At 35.3% G+C, this 26,252-nt stretch overlaps 1 protein-coding gene across 5 annotated transcripts in view; it reads right to left on the reverse strand.

Moving 5' to 3' along the window:
• TMEM65 (transmembrane protein 65) overlaps positions 1-26,252 on the reverse strand; it is a 47,801-nt gene that overhangs the window by 10,957 nt on the left and 10,592 nt on the right. The window contains exons 2-5 of one of the 5 annotated variants that reach the window (XR_015140927.1): positions 6,020-6,115; positions 4,782-4,826; positions 1,431-1,498; positions 518-543 (exon numbers count right to left, since the gene is read on the reverse strand). Coding sequence is in view for 3 of the 5 variants with exons in the window: in XM_086337108.1 (XP_086193234.1) it covers positions 1,431-1,498; positions 4,782-4,826; positions 6,020-6,115 (209 nt within the window). In the remaining 2 variants the exon portion in view is untranslated. Of the gene's footprint in view, positions 1-517; positions 544-1,430; positions 1,499-4,781; positions 4,827-6,019; positions 6,116-7,767; positions 7,821-26,252 lie in introns of those variants that run through there. The other 4 variants (XM_086337110.1, XR_015140928.1, XM_086337108.1 and 1 more) reach the window with 4 other exon arrangements.

Below are 26,252 nucleotides of genomic sequence, written 5' to 3' on the forward strand. Positions count from 1 at the left end.
CAATTTAAATAATCTAACCAACTCAAGGCTTACTAAAGGTTTACTTCAGAAAAGGTAGTATGACATGGTTGAAAAAGTTTCTTTTATTCACAGATATATAAATTAATCAACTTGATTCTTGTATACATATTAGGAAATTATCATTATCAGCCAAAAAGCTAGCATTTTGAAATTATATTTTAGATGCTCTTACCAGACTACTCTGCTCAAGAATTATCCATCCAATGGGTGCTGATCACTTTCAAATTATGTGCATGCTACAGTATCTTCTATGACTGTTTACCAAGCGAGATACCTTCCTGACGTATAAACCTTGTGTTTCCTCAACCAGCTGAACGGCTAGAATTTCTGGATATCTGATCCCCATCAATCTGGACATAAAGTAAGACTATATAGCAAAGAAAACCATTCTTGAGCGAACCAATTTTAGATAGTCTTCAAGCAAATTTTATAATCTATACAATGTAAACTATACTTTCATCCCTATTTTAAAACCAAATATTCTATTTCTACCCACCTATAGTATATGTGACCGTCAAAACACTGAAACAAAAAACAAAACAAACAATGACAAATTAAAAAAAAAAAACCCTGGCATCTCTCAACTATTTTTTCCTCATATTCGATAATCCTAAAATCACCCCCCCTTTTTTTTTTTTTGAGTAGTTTCCTACACAATATTTATAATTTTTAGACTTTTTAAAACTTTGAGTCAATGAGGAGAACTGGATACAGAACTAGGCAGCTTCAGAAGACCTGCATTTTCCTCGTGGACTAATGATGGACGTGTATTTTCATCATGACTTTATAATCTAGACCCAAAATTGGTATATATTGACAAAAGATGTCATAGAAGAGTATGAAAGGTCAATTGACCATTCCTACGATTAAACAATACCTTTAAGAAACAACCTTAAATGAAAATGACTCCAGCAAAAGAGAATTTTTAACACTGTGATGGAACAAAGACTGAAGGCCTTATCATTTACAGTATCCTGAATTGAAACTTAAATCATCTTTGAGTTAAATGGATAGACTAAATATCAAAACACTCTTGTAAATATTTTTTGTATGGCAAAACTGGACAAGGAACTAATTAATAACATACACATATGAGAACTGCTGATAAAATTAGAGAACATCAGAAAATTTTACAAACTTTTTTATTTAATAAGAATGTTGAAACTAGAACAGAATAATATACTCAATAAATATCTGTTTATTATTGTCAATGCTTTACCAAAAGTCTTGATGATTAATAGATATAATGCCTTAAAATTGAGCTACAATCTAATTAACATGAAATACAGCTAAAAATAGTCTTATTCATTATGTTAACTAAAGCTTTACAACTATAATATATAAATTATAAGGAAAATTTAGACCACATTTCTTTATTAATTCAAAATAGAAGGGTTGAAAGAACTTACTGCAACAATCATAATTGCATTATCCAAAAAGCCAAACCCTATGAAAGGTATCGCATTGTGGATGAATACTGAAAAACATCAAAAACAGAAAAATATATTTTAAGATTTCTATAATTTAAAATGACAAAAAACAGATCATATGGTTAAAGTCTCATAAGTAGATATGCTTTAAGTTTTGGAATTTGCTTTCCATTTCCCACAGCCAAAAGACTCTGCTTCTGCTATGTTTATATACTTGGTAGAAGCTATAATGGGGAAAAAACAAAATAAAAAACACATAACATGTAAAATTAATTGTGTAGGCTTTTGTGTTTTCTTATTGGCAACACACACACGTGTACAAATTACGTACAGTTAATGACAGAACAAATAAATAAATACATATTATGAGTACCATATTTTACCTGTTAAATATCTATTGACATCAATCTTTTTCTCTCTTATACCTAAAGACTGATATCATAAAATTGATCTCCATACTAGAAATAATAAAAAATCAAACTTCCCTGAATCAAATTTCAGGGAAGTTATCTGGTCACATTTACTTATCAAACAATTTTTTAAACACTGTTAGGGAAATGTGATTACGTCATTTTTATTAGACATCTGGATTCAAAATCCTCTTTCCTTCCTCAACACATCAGTATCCCTGACTGCTTTCACAAACTAAAACAAACAATATTTGATTTAAATAAAAATGTAACTTGGCCTCTTCCTACCAAAAGCACACCATACCTTATCTACATAATCTGTACATAATCTGGATGACCTGAGAAAACAGAAATGTAACTAGGAAGAGCTAATGTCTATTTTAAAAATATATTTAGCTTCATCTTTTTTTCTATTTGCATCTTCAGCACATTGCAGAATACCTAGTGCATAGTAGATGCTCAACAAACATTAGTTAATTAAGTTGAGGACATCTACCTTGGAAAGGAAGAAAATTCCAAACTAAGACAACTGAGGGAAGACTGTGAAACAGATTAAAAGCTGAGCATAGTTAAGACTTTATTCTAATTACTCTATAAATCTGCCAAGGTATAGTCAACATCCACTCAACTGAGGGCTTTTTAAAAATAGGCATCAAAGCATTTAGTTTTATACCACATCAAAAAATAGTCCCTTAAACCAACTGGTTAGTTATGTGTTTAGTGACTTTACATCTTTCTTCTTTTAATGCAGTTAAGTCCACAGAAAGTACAATTAAAATATAATCTAGAAGTTATGAAAATTTGATACTACTATGGTTGAGTTCTGCACCAATAAGAGAAGGCTAATAAACAGTAAAACAAGAAATATTTCTACCCACAAGCACTATCAAAGACTAAGAAGCAAGGGGGAAAATGGTATATATTCTAGGTCATTTCAAAGTTCTTGCTACCACATAAGAATGTCCCAGGTAAAAAGCAGCATCTTTTTAATTATAAAGTATATTGTTTTAAAAGATAATAAAAAATCAAATGACATTAGTGAAACAGGGTTTCTTCATTAAAGGGCTGTCTTAATTCTTCAACTTTTTGCCTAGGTCCAGGTGCTTAATGACCAGACATTCAAAATTTTATAATAATCAGCTTCTAAAATACATATAGAATTTCAAAAAATACTACAAATTGGTAAGTCAAAGGAGTATAATGAAATTCTAATAGTTCACTATATGGAACATTTACAGTGAAGAGAGAGCTACTACTTAGATATATATATATATATGGAGAGAAGATGCCCAAACACCTTCTCAATCATCTTTGAAAAGTAAATATGGTAAAATATGAAACTTTTGGAATTATTATCCATTTTGGGGTTAATCTGATGACATGTCTAAAACTAGCTAGTTATACTGCTAAGCTAAGTCGCTTCAGTCGTGTCCGACTCTGTGCGACCCCATAGACGGCAGCCCACCAGGCTCCCCTGTCTCTGGGATTCTCCAGGCAAGAACACTGGAGTGGGTTGCCATTTCCTTCTCCCACGAAGGAAAGTGAACAGTGAAAGTGAAGTCACTCAGTCGTGCCGGACTCTTAGCGACCCCATGGACTGGAGCCCACCAGGCTCCTCCGTCCACGGGATTTTCCAGGCAAGAGTACTGGAGTGGGATGCCATTGCCTTCTCTAGCTAGTTATAATCATCTTAAAATTAGATGTCAAGATTACAAAACTAAGATTAAGCTAATAGTTATCTTAGTAGAAACTTGGTCAGTAAAACCAAAGCATGCTGCTACATTGCTATAATAATTTCCTGCAACTGTAAAATATATCATGTTTTGATGTTTAGATGTAAATAAATGTATCCCATAAATAAAAATTTATTTTCAACCCAAAGGAAAAATATAAATTTCAAAAAATTACATAACATGTACTGAACACTCCGTTGGGCACTTGAGATACAGAGATAGTTGATTCCAGCCCTCAAGAAGTCTGGGAACGATAACAGAGCCATATAGTTAACTTCAATATGAGCCCCTAAATGGTGATAGCATTATACAGTGTTATGGACTTAGAGTATATTAATCCAGCCTAGAAGTATCAGAAAAGATTACCAAGGAAAGAAAAATCTTAAAGAATTCTTAAATTGTTTTGATACATGGGAAAAGCTACTGATTTCTAAGATAAATTATATTCTACCTCTGAGAGAAAAAAAGGAACTAGCTACTAAATTTTAATCATATGTCTGCTCTCCAGTACATAATGACAGACTACCAATTTGTGATTTCTTCAGTTTCCTTTGGAAAATATTACTCTATAACTCAGCAGTTATTAGTAAACCATATCTAATATTTAGCTTTAATTTACAACCATTCAAATTCACTGCACTGTTAAATACTTCTCTTCTTCCATTGTCTTTATAATAAGACCCTAAACTGTTTTACATTACTTTGGTGTTGGCCCTTGAACAGTTATTCCAATCATAATACAGTAAAGAAAGCAGACCAGCAGCATTATAAGGTTCTTCTCTGGGGTGGCTTAAAATGAACTTTACTTTCTTCATTATTAGAAACAAGTCAGAGCATTTTCTCCACCAAAGAAAATAGTTTAGAAATTCTAGTTCTGAAATAATCCAACTTAAATCCAAACTGAAGTAAACATATCCTTTTTCCCGGGAACTAAGAAAACTTCTACTATAATTCTAACTCTAGATGGTAACAATATGTAAACACTGATAGACATGGTTAACAATCTTAGAAATTCCATAATATTATGTTTTAAACTAAGTTTACAAACCTTTTGCTTTAGCATAATAAATAGGATAATCTATTTTATCTGGAATGAATTAATTTATTAACCCTTCTGTACTATTAATGAATAACATAGTTATTTCAAGCCCAAAAGACAGATGCACAAATAATTATAGAACCATTACCATATCTCAGCTGTCCTGGGGTTGGTGGTTGAGCTTCCAACTTTTCTGAAGGGGAAAGAGAGGGTGTGGTCAAGAATTAGTTACTATAGCATGATTTCTTTTTTATTAGAATGAAGAAAACACTAGCAGAATTAAAAAATGAGAGAACATCAGAGTTTATTCATAAATTATCTTTAGGTGAATGAACCAAAGTTATCCATACAGGAAATATTTCTTGGTATAGATTAAATTACAAGGCTAGAAAAACAAATTCAGCTTTAGTTACAGGCCTACTATGACCCTATATCCCTGGGCAAATCACTTATTTTGGGGTTTTTGTAAGATAATGAGACTAATTAATATCCCTTGATAATATACTGAATATTTTGAGTTTTGAAAGCTATACTACTGGACAATAAAGAACATTTACACAACAAAATGACCCCAGAGAGTAGGGTGTGATTCACCAAATATAACATTACTTATATGTCATAATAAACACAGAAAGTTTTCTCAAGTATATATTATATCAAAGTATATTCAAGTGCCATCATTAAATCTAAAAATTAACAATTACAAAAATGCTATCTATCTCATAACAATAACCAACTCATCATTTGTATAAGAGTAAGTTACAGTAAAATGGCAGAGAATTCCACCTTCTTTATCCTCATTCAATCCAACAGAATTAACTGTTATACTATACAAAAGAACCCAAACCATAGGTTGCTCTGCAATAAAGATCTAGTATAACCAAAGTGTCCAAAGAAATACATTATAAACTGGATATATATTTTCTAAAATATTTATTTATGATCTATGACAACATAAGAACTGAAGAGTTTAGTTTTTAAAGAGTGAAAAGCCAATGAATCTCCATCAATAAGCTACATAAAAAGGAGTATGGCATATTTGTAAATGTTATTTTACTAAAAAAGCATATAGTAACATAATGACTTTATAATAAGAAATGTGCTAAAACCTAGGGTTTAGGCAATTACTGGATTATTAAGAAAGTTCTAAGAATGCAAGTTTACGTTTTGTTTTTCCTTTTCTAGGACAGTAAAGAAATAAAGATATCCTAAAACTTTGCAGTATTTTATACCTGCTTAGAATATAATCTTTAACTAGTACTATTACCTGAAAATCTACTTTGAAAGCATGCGAATAGTTTCCCAAACTTTTAACAAGGAATATAAGATACCACTGTACTCCACAGAGTTTTCTGGTGAAGTAAACATGCAAAAGTGGTTACATACCAGAACTATTTCCTAGTTGCATTACTCTCATCATCACTACAGTTCTGACACTGTGAGGAGAAGTCCTTGTCAGTTGACTGGAACATCTTGAAATACCTAAAAATTCAACAAGCAGGACCTTCCCAATGTAATGAGAATAATATAGAGTCCTTGCTTTTACTTCTTCAAATTCTCTACATACTGAGCAAAGTATTTTTTTTTATTTTATTTTTAAACTTTACAATATTGTATTAGTTTTGCCAAATATCGAAATGAATCCGCCACAGGTATACATGTGTTCCCCATCCTGAACCCTCCTCCCTCCTCCCTCCCCATACCATCCCTCTGGGTCGTCCCAGTGCACCAGCCCAAAGCATCCAGTATCGTGCATCAAACCTGGACTGGCGACACGTTTCATACATGATATTATACATGTTTCAATGCCATTTCCCCAAATCTTCCCACCCTCTCCCTCTCTCACAGAGTCCATAAGACTGTTCTATACATCAGTGTCTCTTTTGCTGTCTCGTACACAGGGTTATTGTTACCATCTTTCCAAAGTATTTTAAAATATTTTACAACTCCTAGGATGAAAGGATAAGAGCTAGGCAAATGTATAATGTGTAAAAAGTAATGAGGGGGGAAAAAATCAAATAATGTAAGCAATATTACTAATCTGTCTTTCTAAGTACTTACAAGGATTAAAAAATCGAAGGTAATGAAAAATAACTCTTTTTAAAAGACAGAGAAAAAGAAAATAATACAAAGTAAAGGAGACACAGCAGGGAGGAACACCACTGGCACAGAGGTTAAAGCAAAATCAAAGCACAGAGTTTTGCCTCCTGCATTATAAAGAACCCAAGGAGTAACAAGAGGAAACAGGAAAGGAACATTTCCTAGAAAGTGGAAATTTTATTGGAAAGTATCCATCAAAAATTGTGACTCATAAACTGACACTCTATCTTCTTTACTACATTAACGGAAAGAAGACAAATATATATCAGAAGTGAAAAAACATTAGGTGTATAACACACAATAAAACTCAACCTATGAAATAAGCCCAAGATTTCAGCAGTCTGTACCAATTTTAAAATGTGAGGGGAGCTAATATAATCCCCTTGAAAATAATCATAATAAATCCCAAAGCTTTATATCCCTACATACATATCTTAACCTTAAATTTTTTCTTCTGATACATGGTAAACTACGTACATTTACATGCAAATGTACTCCAATCTAATGTTGTATTAAGTGGACTGGAGTTAGAAAAACTAGTTCTTTCTGTTTCAGTGTGCGTGTGCATTACATGCATCATAATTTCTCTCTTTTTCTAAATATTTTAAAATAAGAAGACTCTTAAGATTGTACATTGATCTAGTCACAAAGTCGTATCCAACTCTTGTGACCCCATGAACTGTAGCCTGCCAGGCTCCTCCGTCCCTGGGATTCTCCAGGCAAGAACACTGGAGTGGGTTGCCACTTCCTTCTCCAAAGATTGTACATTACCACACCATATTTTCCAACCATTTTTAGCTTAAAAAGTCCTGGTTCTACTTCCAGTATAGGCTGAATTATCTTCAATCAGACCAATCCTATACAGAACAACTACAACTATAAATAAATATTTGAGAGCCCTGGAAAATGACCAAAAAGCATGTTGATTGTGGAAAGGAATCAACAATTACAAGGAAGAATGGAACTAAGTGAGTTACCCACTTTATGAAGCTTTTGGCCTAATCCATTCTTTAAAAAAAAACAAAAAAACAAACCTGCAGTCTTTCTGGCCTAAAGAAGCATTGGGCAAGGTGCAAGGTAACCAAAGCCACTGCAAAGTGAGAGAAAAGAGCAGAGTCAGAAAGGAGGGGCCTTAAATTCTGATATACATTCAGTTCAAACATATGGCTTCTGTGTGAAACACACCTGTGCAGGGAAAACCACAAAAATCCCAGCTTAAGGTAAAATAGAAAATAAAAAGAATGAAGAGCATCAGGAATGGTAAATACTGAGTAAATATCAAAGACTTCTTTCTCCCTAGTAAATTAAATAAACCTGATTGTCCAAAAATTCCAACACTGCCATGTGGAGTTTATAATGTATGTAGATATAATACATTTGACATCAAAGCATAAAGGATGAAGGAGGTCACAAATGGACCAATTTGGAAATGTGGTTGCAATGTTTCCACAATGTATGTGATGTGGTACAAGGTTCTAAGTAGAATTAGCTCTAAGCAGTTTGTAGAGTTCAAGGATGCCTACTTGCAATTCCTAGAGAAGGCAATGGCACCCCACTCTAGTACTCTTGCCTGGAAAATCCCATGGACAGAGGAGCCTGGTGGGCTGCAGTCCATGGGGTCTCTAAGAGTCGGGCACGACTGAGCGACTTCACTTTCACTTTTCACTTTCATGCACTGGAGAAGGAAATGGTAACCCACTCCAGTGCTCTTGCCTGGAGAATCCCAGGGACAGGGAGCCTGGTGGGCTGCCGTCTATGGGGTCGCACAGAGTCAGACACGACTGAAGTGACTTAGCAGAGCAATTATACATACAGACAAAATGCATTAAGGATACAGTTAAAAAGCTAAATAAATAATTTTGTGAAGGGGATTGCAAAAAATATTAAGTCAAAAGAACACAGGAAATGAGAACAGAAGAAAAGAAGAGGCACAAGCAGAAACCAAACAGTAAAATAGTAAACCTACTTACAACTCTATCAATAACTACTTTTGATGTTAAAGGACTAAACAATCCAATTAAAAGGCTGCTGCTGCTGCTGCTGCTGCTGCTAAGTCGCTTCAGTTGTGTCTGACTCTGTGTGACCCCAGAGACGGCAGCCCACCAGGCTCCCCCATCCCTGGGATTCTCCAGGCAAGAACATTGGAGTGGGTTGCCATTGCCTTCTCCAATTAAAAGGCAGAGGTTGTTAAAACAGATAAAAAGGCAAGACCCAACTATATGATATCTGCAAGAATTACACTTTAATAGATTAAAAGTAAATAAATGGCATAAGACATATTATACAAACAATAAGCTTCTAAGACTGGAGCTGCTGCAGTGCTGTGCTTAGTCGCTCAGTCACATCTGACTCTTTGTGACCCCATGGACTGTGGCTCGCCAGGCTCCTCTGTCTATGGGATTTCCCAGGCAAGAATACTGGAGTGGTTCCCATATCCTCCTCCAGGGGATCTTCCTGACCCAGGGATCAAACGTGCATCTCTTGTGTCTCCTGCAGTAGCAGGTGGATTCTTTACCACCTGGGAAGCCCCTAAGGCTGGAGTTGTTGCTAAGTAGTGTCCAACTCTTTGCACCCCATGGACTGCAGCACACCAGGTTTCCCTGTCCTTTACTATCTCCCGGAGTTTCCTCAAACTCATGTCAATCGAGTCACTGATGCCTTCTAACCGTCTCATCCTCTGTCATCCCCTTCTCCTCCTGCCTTCTATCTTTCCCAGCATCAGGGTCTTTTCCAGTGAGTCAGCTCTTCTCATCAGGTGGCCAAAGTACTGGAACTTCAGCATCAGTCCTTCAAATGAATATTCAGGATTAATTTCCTTTAGCATTGACTGGTTTGCTCTCCTTGCAGTCCAAGGGACTCTCAAGAGTCTTCTCCAGCACCACATTTCTAAAGCATCAATTCTTTGGTGCTCAGCCTCCTTTATGGTCCAACTCTCACATCTGCACATGACTACTGGAAAAACCACAGCTTTGCCTATATGGACCTTTGTTGGCAAAAGCTGGAAAGGCGATGTTAAAAGCAGATAAAGTGGACTTAAAGACAAAGAGTATTACCAGAATCAGGGACATTTCAAAATGCTAAGAGTCAACGCATCAAAAGGCATAATAACAATTTGCTTATTCCTAGTAACAGAGCTTCAAAATGCATGATGCCCAATCTGACAGAATTAAAGGGAAAAGAAACATTTCTACAATCATACTTGAAGATACAAAAGCTTCTCTCTCAGCAACTGATAGAACACTACTGGAAATTGTCACTAAGAAACAGATTATCTGAACAACACTACCAATCATCTCCATTCAACTAATATTTAAACATCCATACTCAGCAACTACAGAATGCATATTCTTTTCAAGTGCAGATGGTACATTTATCAAAATAGACCATATGCTGATCCATGCTGATCCACAAAACGTGTTAATAAGTTAATGATTACAATTGTAAAGAATATGTTCTCTGACCAAAATACAACTCATAGTAATAAGATATCTAGGGAAGAAAGTGGAAATTAAGTAACATCTTCTAAATACATGGACCAAAGAAGAAATCAAAGAGGAAATTAGAAAATATTTTTCAAATGAATCACAATGAAAATACAGTATACTGAAATTTGTCAGGACAGCTCAATGAAACCTTAGAGGAGTTTTAAGTAATATTAAGTAGTTTTAATATTTAATATAAAGTTTTAACTAATATTAAGAAGAAAGGCCTAAAATAAATAACGTATGGTTCTATCTGAAAAAGCTACGAAAAAAAAGAGAGCAAGGTAATGAAAAATAAGTAGTAGAAAGAAGGCTATTAACAACAAAAACAGCTGAAATCAATGAAATAAAAAGCAAACAATAATGGAAATAGACAAAACCAAAAGTTGATTCTTTGAAAAGATTAACAAAATGAAAAAATCTTTAGGTACACCAACCTAGAAAGAGAACACAAATTACTAATGTCAAGAATAAAACAGGGGACATCACTACAGATCCTACAGACATTAAAATGAGAATATTACATATAACTTTATGCTAACCTAGTCAACTTAGATGAAATAAACAAACTCCTTGAAAAATACAACTTAACAAAAGATATAAGCTGAAACAAAAAATCTGAATAGCTCTATCTAGTAGCAAAATCAACTTTGTTAACAAGCACCTTTCCATAACATTCACACTAAAAAAAAAAGAAACCCTCCAGACCCAGATGGTTTCACTAATGAGTTTTATTAAATACTTAAAGAAAAGCAAATGCCAACCCTAGACAAACTTACAAGTTCCTTCAGAAAAATAAAAAATGAAGAAATAGTTCCCAACTCATTTTATAAGGTCAGAAAAGTACTAAAAATAAAATCAAACCAAAAAATTACCAAAAAAAAGAGAAAGCTACAGACCAATATCCTTCATGAACATAGACAGAAAAATTCTTAACAGAATGATAGCTTAGTGGAAAAATAACTTAACAGTATGATAACGGAATGGAAACTGCTTTTCCAAAGTGTGTTTATTTACAATACTGGCAAAAATAACTAACATCCAGATTTCCTTATTTTTTTCTTTTTCTCAGATATTTTTCATTGTTTGAAGAAGCTGTACTTAATAGGGTTTCATGTTTAGAAATATATAGCTTAGCATATTAACGCATATATATGGAATTTAGAAGGATGGTAACGATGACCCTATATGTGAGACAGCAAAAGAGACACAGATGTAAAGAACCGACTTTTGGACTCTGGGAGAAGGCAAGGGCAGGATGATTTGAGAGAACAGCATTGAAACATGTATATTCTCACATGTGAAATAGATCACCAGTCCAGGTTTGATGCACGAGACAGGGTGCTCAGGGCCAGTAAACTGGGATGACCCTCAGGGATGGGATAGGGAGGGAGGTGGGAGTGGGGTTCAGGATGGGGGACACATGCACACCCATGGCTGATTCATGTCAATGTATGGCAAAAACCACTAAAATGTTGTAAAGTAATTAGCCTCCAATTAAAATTAATTAATTTAAAAAAGAAAAAAAAAAAGTAACAAGAGGGATCCCTGTGGGGTTGTAACTCTTCTGTATGTTGACTCTGTCAATGTCAATATCTTGCATGTGACACTGTATGATAGTTTTTACAAGATGTCACCGTTAGGGAAAGTGTGTAGTCTGTATTATTTCTTGCAATTGCATGTGCATCTGCAATTATGTCAAAATAAAAAGCTTAATTAAAATTAACGAACAGGAGTAAAAGAAGTTAGGCACTTTTGAAATTTGTTCTTAAAAGTCTTATGTACACAGGCAGAAAGGCAAATAAACTTTAGCTAAAAATGACTGAATTGATCTACTAATAATGAAAATCCAAACAAGACACACACACACACAAAGAAATATATAGGTTAGGACAATTATTTGTATGTGTCTATGAGATAATATTTACACATAAATTTTTTTTCATTTTGATTTCACATTTAAATCTTTACTAGCAGGAAAGTAAATAAGACATGATAGTTCTTACAAATTGCTAATTTATACTGCACCAAACCAAATGAAAATTATTTTAAGTAGGACTTTCTCTCCTTCTAATTTATCCTTCAGAACATAAATATATTCAAGTATTTTAATGTATAAACAAATTTTTTCTTAATTAAAAGCTCCCTAGATATTAACTATAAATCCTGAAAACTATAACACTTTGCATGTTTAAATATAAAAAATTTCAACACTTTCAACATTTTGTTTTGCTTTAGTAACCCAGGAAGAATAGAGAAAACAATTTAAAACATGCAATTTCACTTTTACGAAATGAAATTTTGATATTTTAGAATGTACAAAAAATGAGCAATTCCAGTTAGTCTTCTAATTAAAAAAAGTAAGCAAAGACCTGTTGTAGCTTACAAAATACTGTTACTACCTAAGTAATACTCAATTTTTTAAAGAAATATTTCCTTGATGAATTGGAATATTATAGTATATCAGAATCATTTAATGGTCAACTATTATCTATTTAGGAAATATAAAACTGAGGGTCACTGCCATTTAAAAGTCAAAAGAGAGTCAGAAGGAAACATAAATTAAGGGTTTTTTCTCCTATCTCAAGATTAAAAATGTATTTAATCCAGCAGCTTTTTATATTTTACTATATAAGTATAAATAATTACTTCATACTATATTCACTTAAAAGGAAGTGGGGTGGGAATCAGATTAGAAAGAGAAAGACAAAGGAAGAAATGAGAACAGAGCAAGGTAACAAAAACAGATGAGGAACAATTGTAGAGATTTTTTTAAAAAGAGAGAAAATTTTTGAAAGGACCCTCACTGAAGGCCACACAAGAAGGAAACTCTAGATCTGGGCGAATGGAGTTGCTGGCACATGGTTTTCTTCAGTCTCTCCACTGTATTTCTTCATTAAGTAGCCATTCTTTATTCATAATTGTATGTGTGTTAGTCACTCAGTCATGTTCGACTCTTTGTGACCCTATGAACTGTAGCCCACCAGGCTCCTCTGTACACAGAATTCTCCAGGCAAGAATACTGGAATGGGTTGCCATTTCCTCCACCTGAGGATCTTCCCAATCAGGTATCAAACCCATGGTCTCTTACATCTCCTGCATTGGCAGGCATGTTCTTTACCAGTAGTGCCACATGGGAAGCCCTTTTTCTATACAGAAGTGCACATAAAATTGTATTCTGTCATTTTCACAAAGCATTATAAGGTGAACACTTCCCCTTTTAACTCCTTAAGGCAATAATTGCATTGATAGTATTTTATTTCATTATATGATACACAATAGTTTAATCCCCTTAACTAGATATTTATTCTTCCTTATTTTTTGCTTTAAAAATAACACTTACATAAACCTGTACCTAAATCTTCTTATGTTTCCTTGAAAGTTCTTTAATGTAGATTATTCTTAAGTGGCATTACTGAGTCCAAAAAAGGCATAAATTTAGGGATTTTTAAAATTTTACAAAATTTCTCTCAGAAAAAGTAGGCCAAATTACTCCCATCTTGCTACATTTTAATTTTTTTAATGTTACACTTTTACTAAAAATATTCTTATGCTCTCAGAACGTAGGTAAAATGTCATTAAAACAAAATCCTTGAAAGAAATTTTCAAGCCCCAGTCAATTGCCAAGTTACTTTAACCGACAAAAGATTCCAATACAACGAATAAATAGGACAGGTTCAAGGAGTTTATTATGAAATTTAATTAACCTGCATATCCCTCCTTGATTATGTTGTTGTTGATCAGTCACTAAGTCATGCTGTGTCCAGGTCTTCCTTAATTATATTTTCCCATAAAAATAAGTTTTAAAAAGCTTCAGTCCAATATCAACAAACGATTCTATAATATCTTTTAGGATTGTAAGTCATTCTAGTAAGAAATATATATTAAACTGAAAATCAAAATACTTTGGTAGAAGAAAGTAAGTGGAACACTTATAGTTTCTTTAGTCTCCACTATAAAACAATGTGTTTACAAAGTGGTGGGCTTCCCTGGTGGCTCAGATGGGAAAGAATCTGTCTGCAATGCAGGAGACCTGGGTTTGATCCCTGGGTTGGGAAGATCCCGTGGAGAAGGGAAAGGCTACCCACTGCAGTATTATGGTTTGGAGAATTCCATGGACAGAGGACCCGGCAGGCTACAGTCCATGGGGTAACAAAGAATCAGACATGACCGAGCAACTTTCACTTTCACTAGAAAACAAAACTACACCCCTTGACTACAGTGTGACATATTATTTAATTAAAACTCAATTATTTTGTAATAATCTAGGAGAGAAAAGAACAGATGTACATACAAACATAAACTGCTTAGACTTTTAACAGAACCAAAAGTTCCAACAGGTAAGGTTAAATTTACAATAAATATATAATGCATTAAAGAAGACAAACTTAAAATGCAAATCATGCTGTTCAAAATAATTTAAGCAAAGCAAATCATACCAGGTGCCAAAAAATCAAACATGCACCAAAAGGGTTTATAAAGCTACAACACAGTATTTTTTAAAATAAATAAATTAATATGGTTGAGCAATATACTTACAAAACCTGACATTCTGAACTGAACATTGAAATACTTTAGAAACTAAAAAAAACTTAACTTTTTAATTTTGTAAATTTCAATTAACAGGTCTTGTCTTTTAAAATAATGGCTATTAATTACAAAGCGATGTTGAGTTTTTTAAACACATTCCTTAGCTGAGACCAAAAAAAGTATTTCAGTGTGATTTTGTTATTTAGCATTTAAAAGTTTACTGCAACATGCAAAGAAATGTTTACTTAGATCATGTAATACTGTCACTCACTAAACTTCAGGGGAACACAGCATGCAACCTGGGGCTTCAGTGCAGTTTACTCAAGGGAGACTAACAAATTCCTGGTCTGAGGCAGTCCAGTGGTACAACAGATGACAGGAGTTGGCCAGTACTAATGACGAGGAAGGTGATATGCGCATGCTTATTCAGTCCTGTCTGACTCTTTTCGATCCCATGGACTGTAGCCCACCAGGCTCCTCTGTCCATGGGGATTCTCCAAGCAAGAATACTGGAGTGGGGGCACCATGCCCTTCTCCAGGGAGGGGATCTTCCCAATCCAGGGATCGAACCCAGTTCTCCCACATTGCAGGCAAATTCTTTACCCTCTAAGCCACCAGGGGAAGCCCCGGGAAGATGATGGTGCCTAATTGATCATCACCTTTGTTAACTTCATTAATGTTGGCTTCAGTTCAGTTCAGTTCAGTCGCTCAGTCGTGTCCAACTCTTTGTGACCCCATGAATCGCAGCATGTCAGAAATAGTAAATACTGGGACTTCTCTGGTGGTCCAATGGCTAAGACTTCTTGCTCCCAATGCAGGGGACCAGGGTTCACTCCCTGTAGGGAACTAGATCCCACCCACTGCAACTAAGACCTGGCACAGCCAAATAAATAAAAACAAATCTAAAAAATAGTCAATACTAGATGTACAGTAATTTATTTCTCTTGTATCTGTCATTTCATGAGGTGTTTTTTTTTTAGAATAATCAAACATACTATTGCTCTGTGGTTGCTTTTTCATGTCTAAGTTGTGTATTTAGAACAATTATATACACTGCTTAACTCAGACACTGTATTCCTTTCCTTCTTTCATGCCAAAAGAAAACAGACAAAGAAAACAATTACTATATATAATGATTTTCCTTTTTAAAAAAGGCTAAGATAGTAAACTAACAGTACAAGTTTTTTAAAAAAGCAGATCTTACTTTTATGTTTTAGGTATAGAGACAGCACTACACAACTCTAAATTGTAAAATTACATAACTAAGTATATATAACATGGGTACAATATATTATAGATGGAAAGCTTAAAGTGAAGTAAAAAAATCATCCTGGAACATCATAAGTGGTTGACATGTGTGTGGGTATGATGACATAAATTACTAGAAAACATTCCTTTAAAAAATAAAACTGCTTAATATTAGGAGGGAGAAGAGTTTTTCAGTCAGTGTATTACGTTTTTCTCCTTTTAATCATTCCCGAAATAAGAACTGTTTCGCAGAATGTTAGAGCTGAAAGGATCCTTAGAAACAGTCTGCCAGTGGTTCTCAATATGGTGCCTCACTTAGAAGATGCTGGGAAATGTGGGGTTGCTTTTGGATATGATAATGACTGAGAGGATGGGTCAGATGGTAAAGAATCTGCCTGCAATGCAGGAGACACAGGTTTGATCCCTGGGTTGGGAAGATCTCCTAGAGAGGAAAAGGCAGCCCACTTCAGTAATCTTGCTTGGGAACTCCAATGGACAGAGTAGCTTGGCGAGTTAACGTCCATGGGGTCACAAAGAATTGGACATAACTTAGCGACTAAACCACCACCAATGACTGAGAAATGCTACTGGTATTAGGGATTCTACACACCCTACATGCAAGAAAGACTCATTCCTAATGAAGAATTATCCAGCCCGTATGCGTACTATGCCCACATAGTAGTGTACTGACTTATTTCTCCATTTTGAAGATTTAGCCACTTAGGTCCAGAGACATTATTAATAAGTGCTTACTTAAGGACACACAACTGTGTCTAGAACCCAGATTCTCTTCCTCTTTTCTTCTCTTCAGTGAGTAAATTCTTAATAGGAAAACACAGCATTTTATTTATATATATATATATATATATTCATTGTACAATGAATATATAAAACTGTCAAAACATTGGTCAAGCATTAATATTCAAAACTGAAGTAAAACCACAATTATCTAAAATACTAATACCTTTTCCAATTGCTTTTTTTCTCTTCTAAGAAATCATTCTTTTTCATATAAATCATTAAAAAAATCCATCAAAGTTGAAAGAGAGGGGAAGAAATCAACTCATCTATTATAGTTACCAAATAAAACATTTTCTGAGTGGGAAAATTACATGGTTTCTGCTGGTTTCAGAACTGGATACTCTTTGTTGTTGCTGTTGTTCAGTTAGTTGTGTCTGACTCTTTGTGACCCCATGGTCTGCAGCATGCCAGGCTTCCCTGTCATTCACTATCTCCTGGAGTTTGCTCATACGCATGTCCATTGAGTTGGTGATGCCATTCAAACATCTCATTCTGTGGCCCCCTTCTGTTCCTGCCTCAATCTTTCCCAGCATCAGGGTCTTTTCCAATGAGTTGGCTCTTTGCAACAGGTGTCCAAAGTACTGGAGTTTCAGCATCAGTTTTGCCAATGCATATTCAGGGTTGATCTCCTTTAGGATTGACTGGTTTGATGTCCTTGCTGTCCAAGGGACTCTCAAGAGTCTTTTCTAGGACCACAGTTCAAAAGCATCAATTCTTCAGCACTCAGCCCTGTTTATGGTCCAACTCTCACATCCGTACATGACTACTGGAAAAATCACAGCTTTGGCTATATGGACCTTTTGTTGGCAAAGTGATGTCTGCTTTTTAAAACAGTCTAGGTTTGTCATAGCCTTTCTTCCAAGGAGCAAGCGTCATTTAACTTTGTGGCTGCAGTCACAGTCCGCAGTGATTTTGGAACCCAAGAAAATAAAATCTGCCACTGTGCTCATTTTTTTCCCTTCTACTTGCCATGATGTGATGTGACTAGATGCCATGCCATGGCACAGAAGTCAAGATGGTGGAGTAGAAGGATGTGCATGCATCTTCTCTTGCAAGAACATCAAAATCGGATACCCTCTAGTCTAGCACTAATCTCCCCTGCTAACCCTAAAGTAATTTATTACCATGAAAAGAGCACTGAACTAAAAATCCAAAGGCTGGGACATCCCTGGGGGTTCAGTGGTTGGAACTCCATGCTCCCAATTTGGGGACCCAGGTTCAATCCCTGATCGGGTAGCTAAGATCCCACAAACTACAACTAAGAGCCTGCACAAAGCAAGTAAGTCCCAGTGCAGCCAAATAAATCAATAATAATAATAATAATAATAATAATAATAATAAACTCAAAGGCCTTGACACTAATCCCTGCTCTGATATACACATACATACATATAAAACCAGTCACCAAACCTTGACTACATCATAAACCCTAAACCCTCTATATCTCTGTTTCATGTTACATAAAATGAAGATTTTAGGTCTCTGCATCCCTTATAGCTCTAATATTCTGACTCTATATTGCTTCCTTATTGTATAACTAGTAGGATTAAAAAAATAGAGGTGTACCACATAAACATTTATGAAGAAGCACATTACGGTGAGTAGGGACATAATTAAAGACTGAGTATCAAAAGGTAATCACTGACAGGTTAAAGCCTATTAGTTATCGTTCAGCAGCATGTTTCCTCCTAGTGATATCATTTGCCATTATCTATAGAATAAGTCGGAGAAGGCGATGGCACCCCACTCCAGTACTCTTGCCTGGAAAATCCAATGGATGAGGAGCCTGGTGGGCTGCAGTCCATGGGGTCGCTAGGAGGTGGACACGACTGAGCGACTTCACTTTCACTTTTCACTTTCATGCATTGGAGAAGGAAATGGCAACCCACTCCAGTGTTCTTGCCTAGAGAATCCCAGGGAAGGGGGAGCCTGGTGGGCTGCCATCTATGTGGTTGCACAGAATCGGACGCGACTGAAGCAACTTAGCAGCAGCAACAGCAGCAGCAGCATAGAATAAGTATCATTCCTTTTCCCTACATTGTCTTAAAAATGAGGGTTATTTAAAAACAACCTTCAGAATAATCCAAAATTGAAACTTTCTTCTCCAAAAGACATTTTCATTAAACGTTTAATTTCTCAATACACCCTGAGACAAAATTTTTAATTTTAGAATAACATTAGAACTGGCAAAGTAGAGCAAATTGGAGGATTTCTGCACTGCACTGATATGTTAAAATATACACAAGTGTGCATGCTTGTACATACACACTACATGCCTCCCCATTGAGAAATCAGGATCTTTCAGTTTATCTTTTGCTCCTGACACTATATATACAGTCTAAGAAACTTTTTCTTACAAAATTTCAATTGGTGCGTAAAACAGTTCTTATTCCTTTCCATATATTGTGTTATACTTCTGAGGCAATTCATCTATATTAAATAGTAATCAAAAAATAAAATATGGACAGAGATATTTATTCTTATTTCTCCCTCCATCCCACGCACACATACACTCAACACAATTCCTCCTCCTCCTCCACCACCACCACAGCATACAATGTAAGTCAGATATCAAACTGTATGGAGACTTAATCTATAAAAAGTTCATGAATGGCCTAACAGTGAATGTACATAACACTTTCAAACTATTCAAGAATACACTCTTAAAATATATTTTACTGAAGTTCATTACTGAAACATAGTTTCTCTTAGAATACTCTGAAGGTTTCTCTGTGTGTGGTCCCTCTGTCTTACTCATTCATCCTAAAGAAATTCATCATCTTTGTTGCTTCTGATGTCTCACTTTGCTGTGGTTATTTCAACAACATTTAAAATATGTTATTTAAATATTAGTGATTCTGTCTTTTGTTAAGATCATAAATGCAATCTTTCAGTCAATTAAACATGCAATTATTAGTCAATTATGTCCACAGGTCTAGGATTAGATAATAAAAATAGATGTTCCAAAGACAATGGAACACTGAAACACTGATGTAAACAAACAAAAAAAGACTATCACTATAATCAAAACATTCTATTTCAAACAAGCAAGAAGTCCTGTCAAATAGATGCTCTTCCACTTGCAATAAACATCTGACAATCAATACTGCAATACTGTACTGTACCAAAACTATCAGGGGTCTCTGCTGATGACACCTCCTTCGCTCGCTTCACAATGGCAATCTCAGGTTTGGGATACCTGCATGCTAAAAATATTTTAAATCAATGTATTCAAGCAATAACATAAATATGTATAAAACTTTAAATGTATATGAAATTTTGAAGTGAAACATGCTAGTATATGGGCAGTCCTCACTTTGTACAATATTGTGGGGACATAAAAATGACAATGTAAGTGGGAAAGAAATCTTAGTAACTGATGGGGAAAATCACCATTGTTCTGTGATTTTTAAATTTCTTTTCAAAACATTAAAAAATTCTCTTACTAGTAGTTATACATATAAAGGGAAAGTTTTTAAACAGTAAAACTATTGACTAAAATATCTGTAACTGAAAATATTAGACACACTAAGAATTACAGTACAGTGTTTTATTCTTTGTACTCACAGATTTAGAGAAAGAACTTATGGGAACCAGCAAGGAAGGGTGGTGACTAGGGATAGTTAGGGTTTGGAATTGACAGGTACCCACTGCTATATATAAAATGAATAACCAAGAAAGACTTTATAAAAAAGTGCTTTATTCTTTGTAAAATAATTAAATTATCAAAAGTTGCTTCAATAGTGCTAGCACTCTTTCTCATCGTATAACTTACAATATGAAGCAAGCAACTTTCCTATGCCTTGGTGAACTGCCACATTCCTTTTTAAGTCTGGAATTGCTTACATTTTACCTTTCATATTTTCAATATTATGAAATAGCTCAGAGAGTTCCTTGAATGTGAAAATTTTACCAGAATCACTTCCTCCCTAAGTCTTCATCCTTCCACCACAACCTTCTCACTTTCCTCATTTATGTTCGTAAGTTTGCCTTCTCTTAGCTCTTCTGGCTAAGTATCTGGAGTCTCTCAAATGGCAGGAGTTCAACAGCAGTATGAATATTCCCAATGTCAGCTATTTCTTCTATAACCTCATTTACATTTGATTAAAATATCACATCAGCATTACCACTTTTAATTTCTTTGTTGCATTTTCACCCTTTTTTTGGTCAATTCTCTTTTGATTATCTTTTTTTTTAAATGTGAAGCATGGGACAGTTGGAAGGTCAAAAATGAAAGTAATAAACTGTAACCTATTAAACAATAAGAATTTATGAACATATATTGATATGAATTCATAACTTGAATAGTTGATGAGGACTGGGGTATTTCATAGACTTAAAGTACCTCCCCACAAAATACTAATCACAAAAGGGAAACAGAAACTCTACAGTGGATAAATCAGACTGATACTACTTAGTCCAGTGTTCAAAGGACATGGTTAACCAAGAAGTGGTTAATATCATCAGGAATAAATAAAAATCATGAGCAACTGACAGGATGGAAAAAAGAACATAAAATTACTTCTGTGATATTCTTGCCTAAGATGCTTAACTGGAAGGTATTCATGAGGAAAGAGACCAAACCAAATTGAAGTACTGCTACAACATAACTAGACTATAATCCTCAAAAGCATCAACGTAATCAAAGCCAAGGGAAAGACTGAGAAACTGTTTCAAATAAAGGGAAATCTAAGTGCAATGCATGGTTCTGGACTGGATCTTTCCGATGTAAGGGAATATCAATGGGGCAACTGGTAAAAACTGGAATGACATCAGAGTATAAGAGGGAAGGAATCTATCCATGTTATATCGTGGCTTATATAGGACAATGTTCTTGTTTGCAGGAAATATAAGCCAGCTGTAGTGGGTACTGTGATGCAGTCAATCCCTAGATGCCTGAAGTCTTTCCGAGAGATACTTCTCAGTGACAGTCTTATGAGGGGACTGCCTCAGCTGAAGAACGTTGCCTCACTCAAGGCTCTGGTGAGGATTATAGACCAGTTATGTTGTAGCAGTACTTCAATTTGGTTTTGTCTCTTTCTTCATGAATAACTAACAACGCTATGCTATGCTAAGTCACTTCAGTTGTGTCCAATTCTGTGCGACCCCACAGACTGCAGCCTACCAGACTCCCCCGTCCCTGGGATTCTCCAGGCAAGAACACTGGAGTGGGTTGCTATTTCCTTCTCCAGTGCATCAAAGTGAAAAGTGAAAGTGAAGTTGCTCAGTTGGGTCCGACTCTTAGCGACCCCATGGACTGCAGCCTAACAGGCTCCTCCACCCATGGGATTTTCCAAGCAAGAGTACTGGAGTGGGGTGCCATTGCCTTCTCCGAATAACTAACAAGGACCTTTAAAAAAAAGTGCTTTATTCTTTGTAAAAAAAAAAAGTTAAATGATCAAAAGTTGCTTCAATAGTGCTAGCATTCTGTCTCATCATGTAACTTACAGTATGGAACAAGTACCTTTCCTATGCCTTGGGGAATTGTCATACTCTTTTCTAAGTCTGAAAGAGCTTACATTTTATCTTTCATATTTTTAATATCATGAAATAGCTCATGATATTAAAGTATTGAAGTATCTTCCTGGTGAGGATTGTAGACAGCACTCCCAATAAACTCCTTGCATGTTAAGCTTTGTCTCAGAGACTGCTTCCCAAGGAACCTACCCTGTGCCTGGGATGACAGGGTATCATGTCAGCAATTTATCCAAATGATTCGGGGGAAAGGAATTAAAAAAAAAAAAAGCTTATACTGTACTATATGCGAAACTTTTCTAGAAACTTGAGGTTGTTTCTAAGTTTTAAAAAAATTAATATAAAATTGAAAAAGAAAAGAAAAAAAGCAATATAAAATTGAGTGGGGAAAATATAGAAAGAACAGGCTGATGAAAAGCCGAAAAAAAACGTATGACAGAGGGCATGGTTTACCAAAGAAATGAGACTAACCAATGAACAGCATATTCAAGGTAATAACGCAAAAGAAAAAGAGATGAGCAACAAGGAATAAATCTCTTATACAGTATTTATCACTCAGTGATCGCTGCATAACTATAAAATCAGTGTTAACAATGCACATTTTCTGTAATGTCCTTAACAAACCCTTTTGAGTATTAAAAATGTTATAATAATGTTTTTGAAACCATAAGATCTTTCTCACACACAAACATAAAATTTTGCAAACTCACAAAATATGCCACATCTTACATTATTGCTCTCGCGCATGTTTGCCTGTTTCCTTTCAAAATGCAAGCATGCCTGAGTTTATCTACATGACCTCAACTCTCTCTCACCTTAAAAACAAAACACTTGCTATATTGTTACTCAAAATGTTGCCCCCCTGGACCTGTAGCACTGAACCACTGGGAAACATAGAAACATAGAATTGTCAGAAACACAGAACTCAGGTTCAAACCTATACCTACTGAAACAACATATGTATTTCAATAAGATTCCCACGTGATTTTATAAGTACATTAAACTTCGTGAAGCAGGTTCTAGTTTTCACTGTGGAATACAGAGAGCTACAAAGAGCATTGCTCCCACCCTTACAGAGAAATAACGTCAAACTAAATTCAAATTTATGATTTATTTTTAAGCTTTAAGGGAACTCAAGTCACAAAACAAATAGCTGGGCCTAAATCAAAAGAGAAGAGGCCCCTGCAAGGACAGAGGAGATGTCAGCACATGTTTATCTGAGACAGATGCAACCGGACACCATAAGAACAGGACGGCTAGAAGAGTAAGGGAACAGGTGAAAGCAGGCTGATGATCAGTGAGTCATTGTGAAGGATTCGGGTGCGAATACTCTGTGGGAGTCTGCACCTACCTGCAGGTTCTTTCACTAGAAATCTCACCAGACACAAATGATAACAGAGGGAGCCCTAAGAAAGTGTCCAGTGGTTCAGATCTAGAGGAAAGGAAAGCTGCAGAAGGGACAGGAAACTATCTGAATCCCTTTTTCAATCTCTCCTATGAGTCAAGGCCTTAATCTATGAAAAGGGAAAAAATACTGTCACCCTTAGGGTAGGTTTTGCCTCAGACTAATTCAGTTTTAGCACTCAAAGTCCCACATTCCAAGAAAAGAAATGTTCCCCCTAGTCACTGGGTAATTTAATTTGAAAGTGGAGTTTCAAATCATCTTCCTGATTTCTCTAAGCTTCCTACCAAAGGAAATGAAAAGACATTACTTGCTAAATGGTCTGCATATTTTCTACACCATGCTGTTAAAAAGAGGTGTAATTTGCTTACCCATGGTATAACATTTTTCTCTGATAAACTAGAATTCTACACAGGACTCTGTAAAAAATGAGTAAACTGGTACCATATGTTTAAATTACTTTCAGACTCCTGACTGATGGGGAAAGAGATAACCTCAGTATTACTCAGGATACTGCCCAACACCCCCTGCCCTCCACATCCAAAGTTCACTTTAAAGAGTTGAATTCTTTATTGGTACTGCCTCCGCAGTCAACTAAAATCCAGCTTCTCCCCACATAATTCTTACAAAACCGACAAATACATCACTCTCTTTCTTTTTTTTTTTTCTCTTTCAAGTTATTATATCCAATAAACCTTCTATACCCCCAGCACCCACCCCTCTCCCCAGTCTTCCTCTTATTTGAACTATCTAAAGCATCAGATCATCCCCTCTTTCTTGAAATGCTCTCTTCTTCACTTAGCTTCTGGAATACACTATTCTTGTTATTTTTCCTAACTTTGTAGACATTTCTCAGTCTCTCTCTAGTTTTCATTCCTTTTAATTTCTTTATTTTTAATTAGAGGATAACTGCTTTATAATATTGTGTTGGCTTCTGCCATATATCAACATGAATTGGCCACAGGTGTATGTATGTCTCTTGATCTTCATCTTCCCTTCCAATAAACATCACTGTTTTTCAGAGTTCTATCCTGGATCTTCTCCATCTACATACAACTGTTGACACCTACACTTACATCTTCGGCCTAAACTTCAATGAGCTCTAGATTTAAGTATATAAATACACACACACACACACACACACACACACACACACACACACCCCTACTCCCTTGACATCTCCATTTATATTCACAGAGGTATCTAAAACTTCAAATCCATTCTTTCCCCAGTCTTCTCCCTTGCAGTAAATAATATGTTTTACTGAGTCACTGTAGTCAGAAACCTAAGTCATCACTTACTATTTCCTTTCCCTTAATTTCCTTCCCATCAGATCACTCTCAAAAGTCTATTTGGAATCTATCTCTTCCTCTTCATTTCCATGGCCTCCTAGTCTCAGGCACCAACACTGCTAGCCTAGACCACTGTAACAGCTTCCTAAGTGGTCTCCCAGCTTATGCATTGCACTCTCCAGTGTGCTCACTCAGTCGTGTCTGACTCTGCGACCCTAGCAGCCAGAGGGCTCTTTAAATACCATTACTCCATTCCTATTTAAATGGGCTTCATGTGGTTTACCCAGAAAGGTCCTGACTAATCTGGCTTCTGCCTACCAACATCTCATCCCATACTCTTCGTTCATTAAGTTCCACTCATATTTGCCTTCTTTCAATTTCTATAACACGCCAAGTCCCTTCCTTGATACTTGCTTCTCCTTCTGAGAATGCTTTTCCTTTATGTCTGATGAATGGCTTCTTCTCAATCCTTTATTATTTATATTTATCATCTCAATCTTAAATATTACCTAAACAAAAGCCTTCCTAGATCACCTTTAAGTAAAGGTCCTTCTGTTTATACTTCTAATAGCACACACTATCTATAATTATTTCATTATTTACTTTATTTCTCATATCTTTCTGCTCTTCAAAAATGTAAGTTTCATGAGAATATTTTCCTGAATTAATTCTCTGACGCACCTGCAATATCCAGTACCATGTTTATGATATGGTAGGAGATTAACAAATATTTGTTACATAAATAAATTTTCAAAGTTTAGGAAGGTTTTCTTTGAACAGTATGCTAGGTACGTTTTTTAAAAGCTCATTCAAAAATCTAAAGGAAAATTACAGTAAAAGTTAGAAAGTTAAGAGATTTATTATGACAGGTGGAAGTCCCAGATACTAGTTTTTTTACTTTTTCAAAATTCTCCCACAATTTACAAACTTTTTGCACATTGACTTTGATCTGATTTCCCTTGTTTTAAAACTAACAATGCCATATTTGCTTTTGTATTGAATGTGTATATTATGCAAACATATAAAAGGTAGACTAAGTTATGTTACCAGCACAGGTGACTTTTATCAAGAATTTGAGTTGTTACCTTTTTTCCAGCATGTTAAAAATCCCAGATATGAATATCTGTTGTCATTGTTATTTAATCCTTAAGTCATGTCCAACTCCTTTGTGACACCATGGACTGTTGCCTGCCAGGTTCCTCTGTCCGTGGGATTTCCCAGGCAAAAATACTGGAGTGGGTTGCCATTTCCTTCTCCAGGGGATCTTCCCAACCAAGGGATCAAAACCA

Source organism: Bos grunniens, chromosome 14 (assembly GCF_055505025.1).
Source record: "Bos grunniens cultivar Pamir isolate PY7600 chromosome 14, Bosgru_T2T1.0, whole genome shotgun sequence".
Taxonomy (NCBI): domain Eukaryota; kingdom Metazoa; phylum Chordata; class Mammalia; order Artiodactyla; family Bovidae; genus Bos; species Bos grunniens.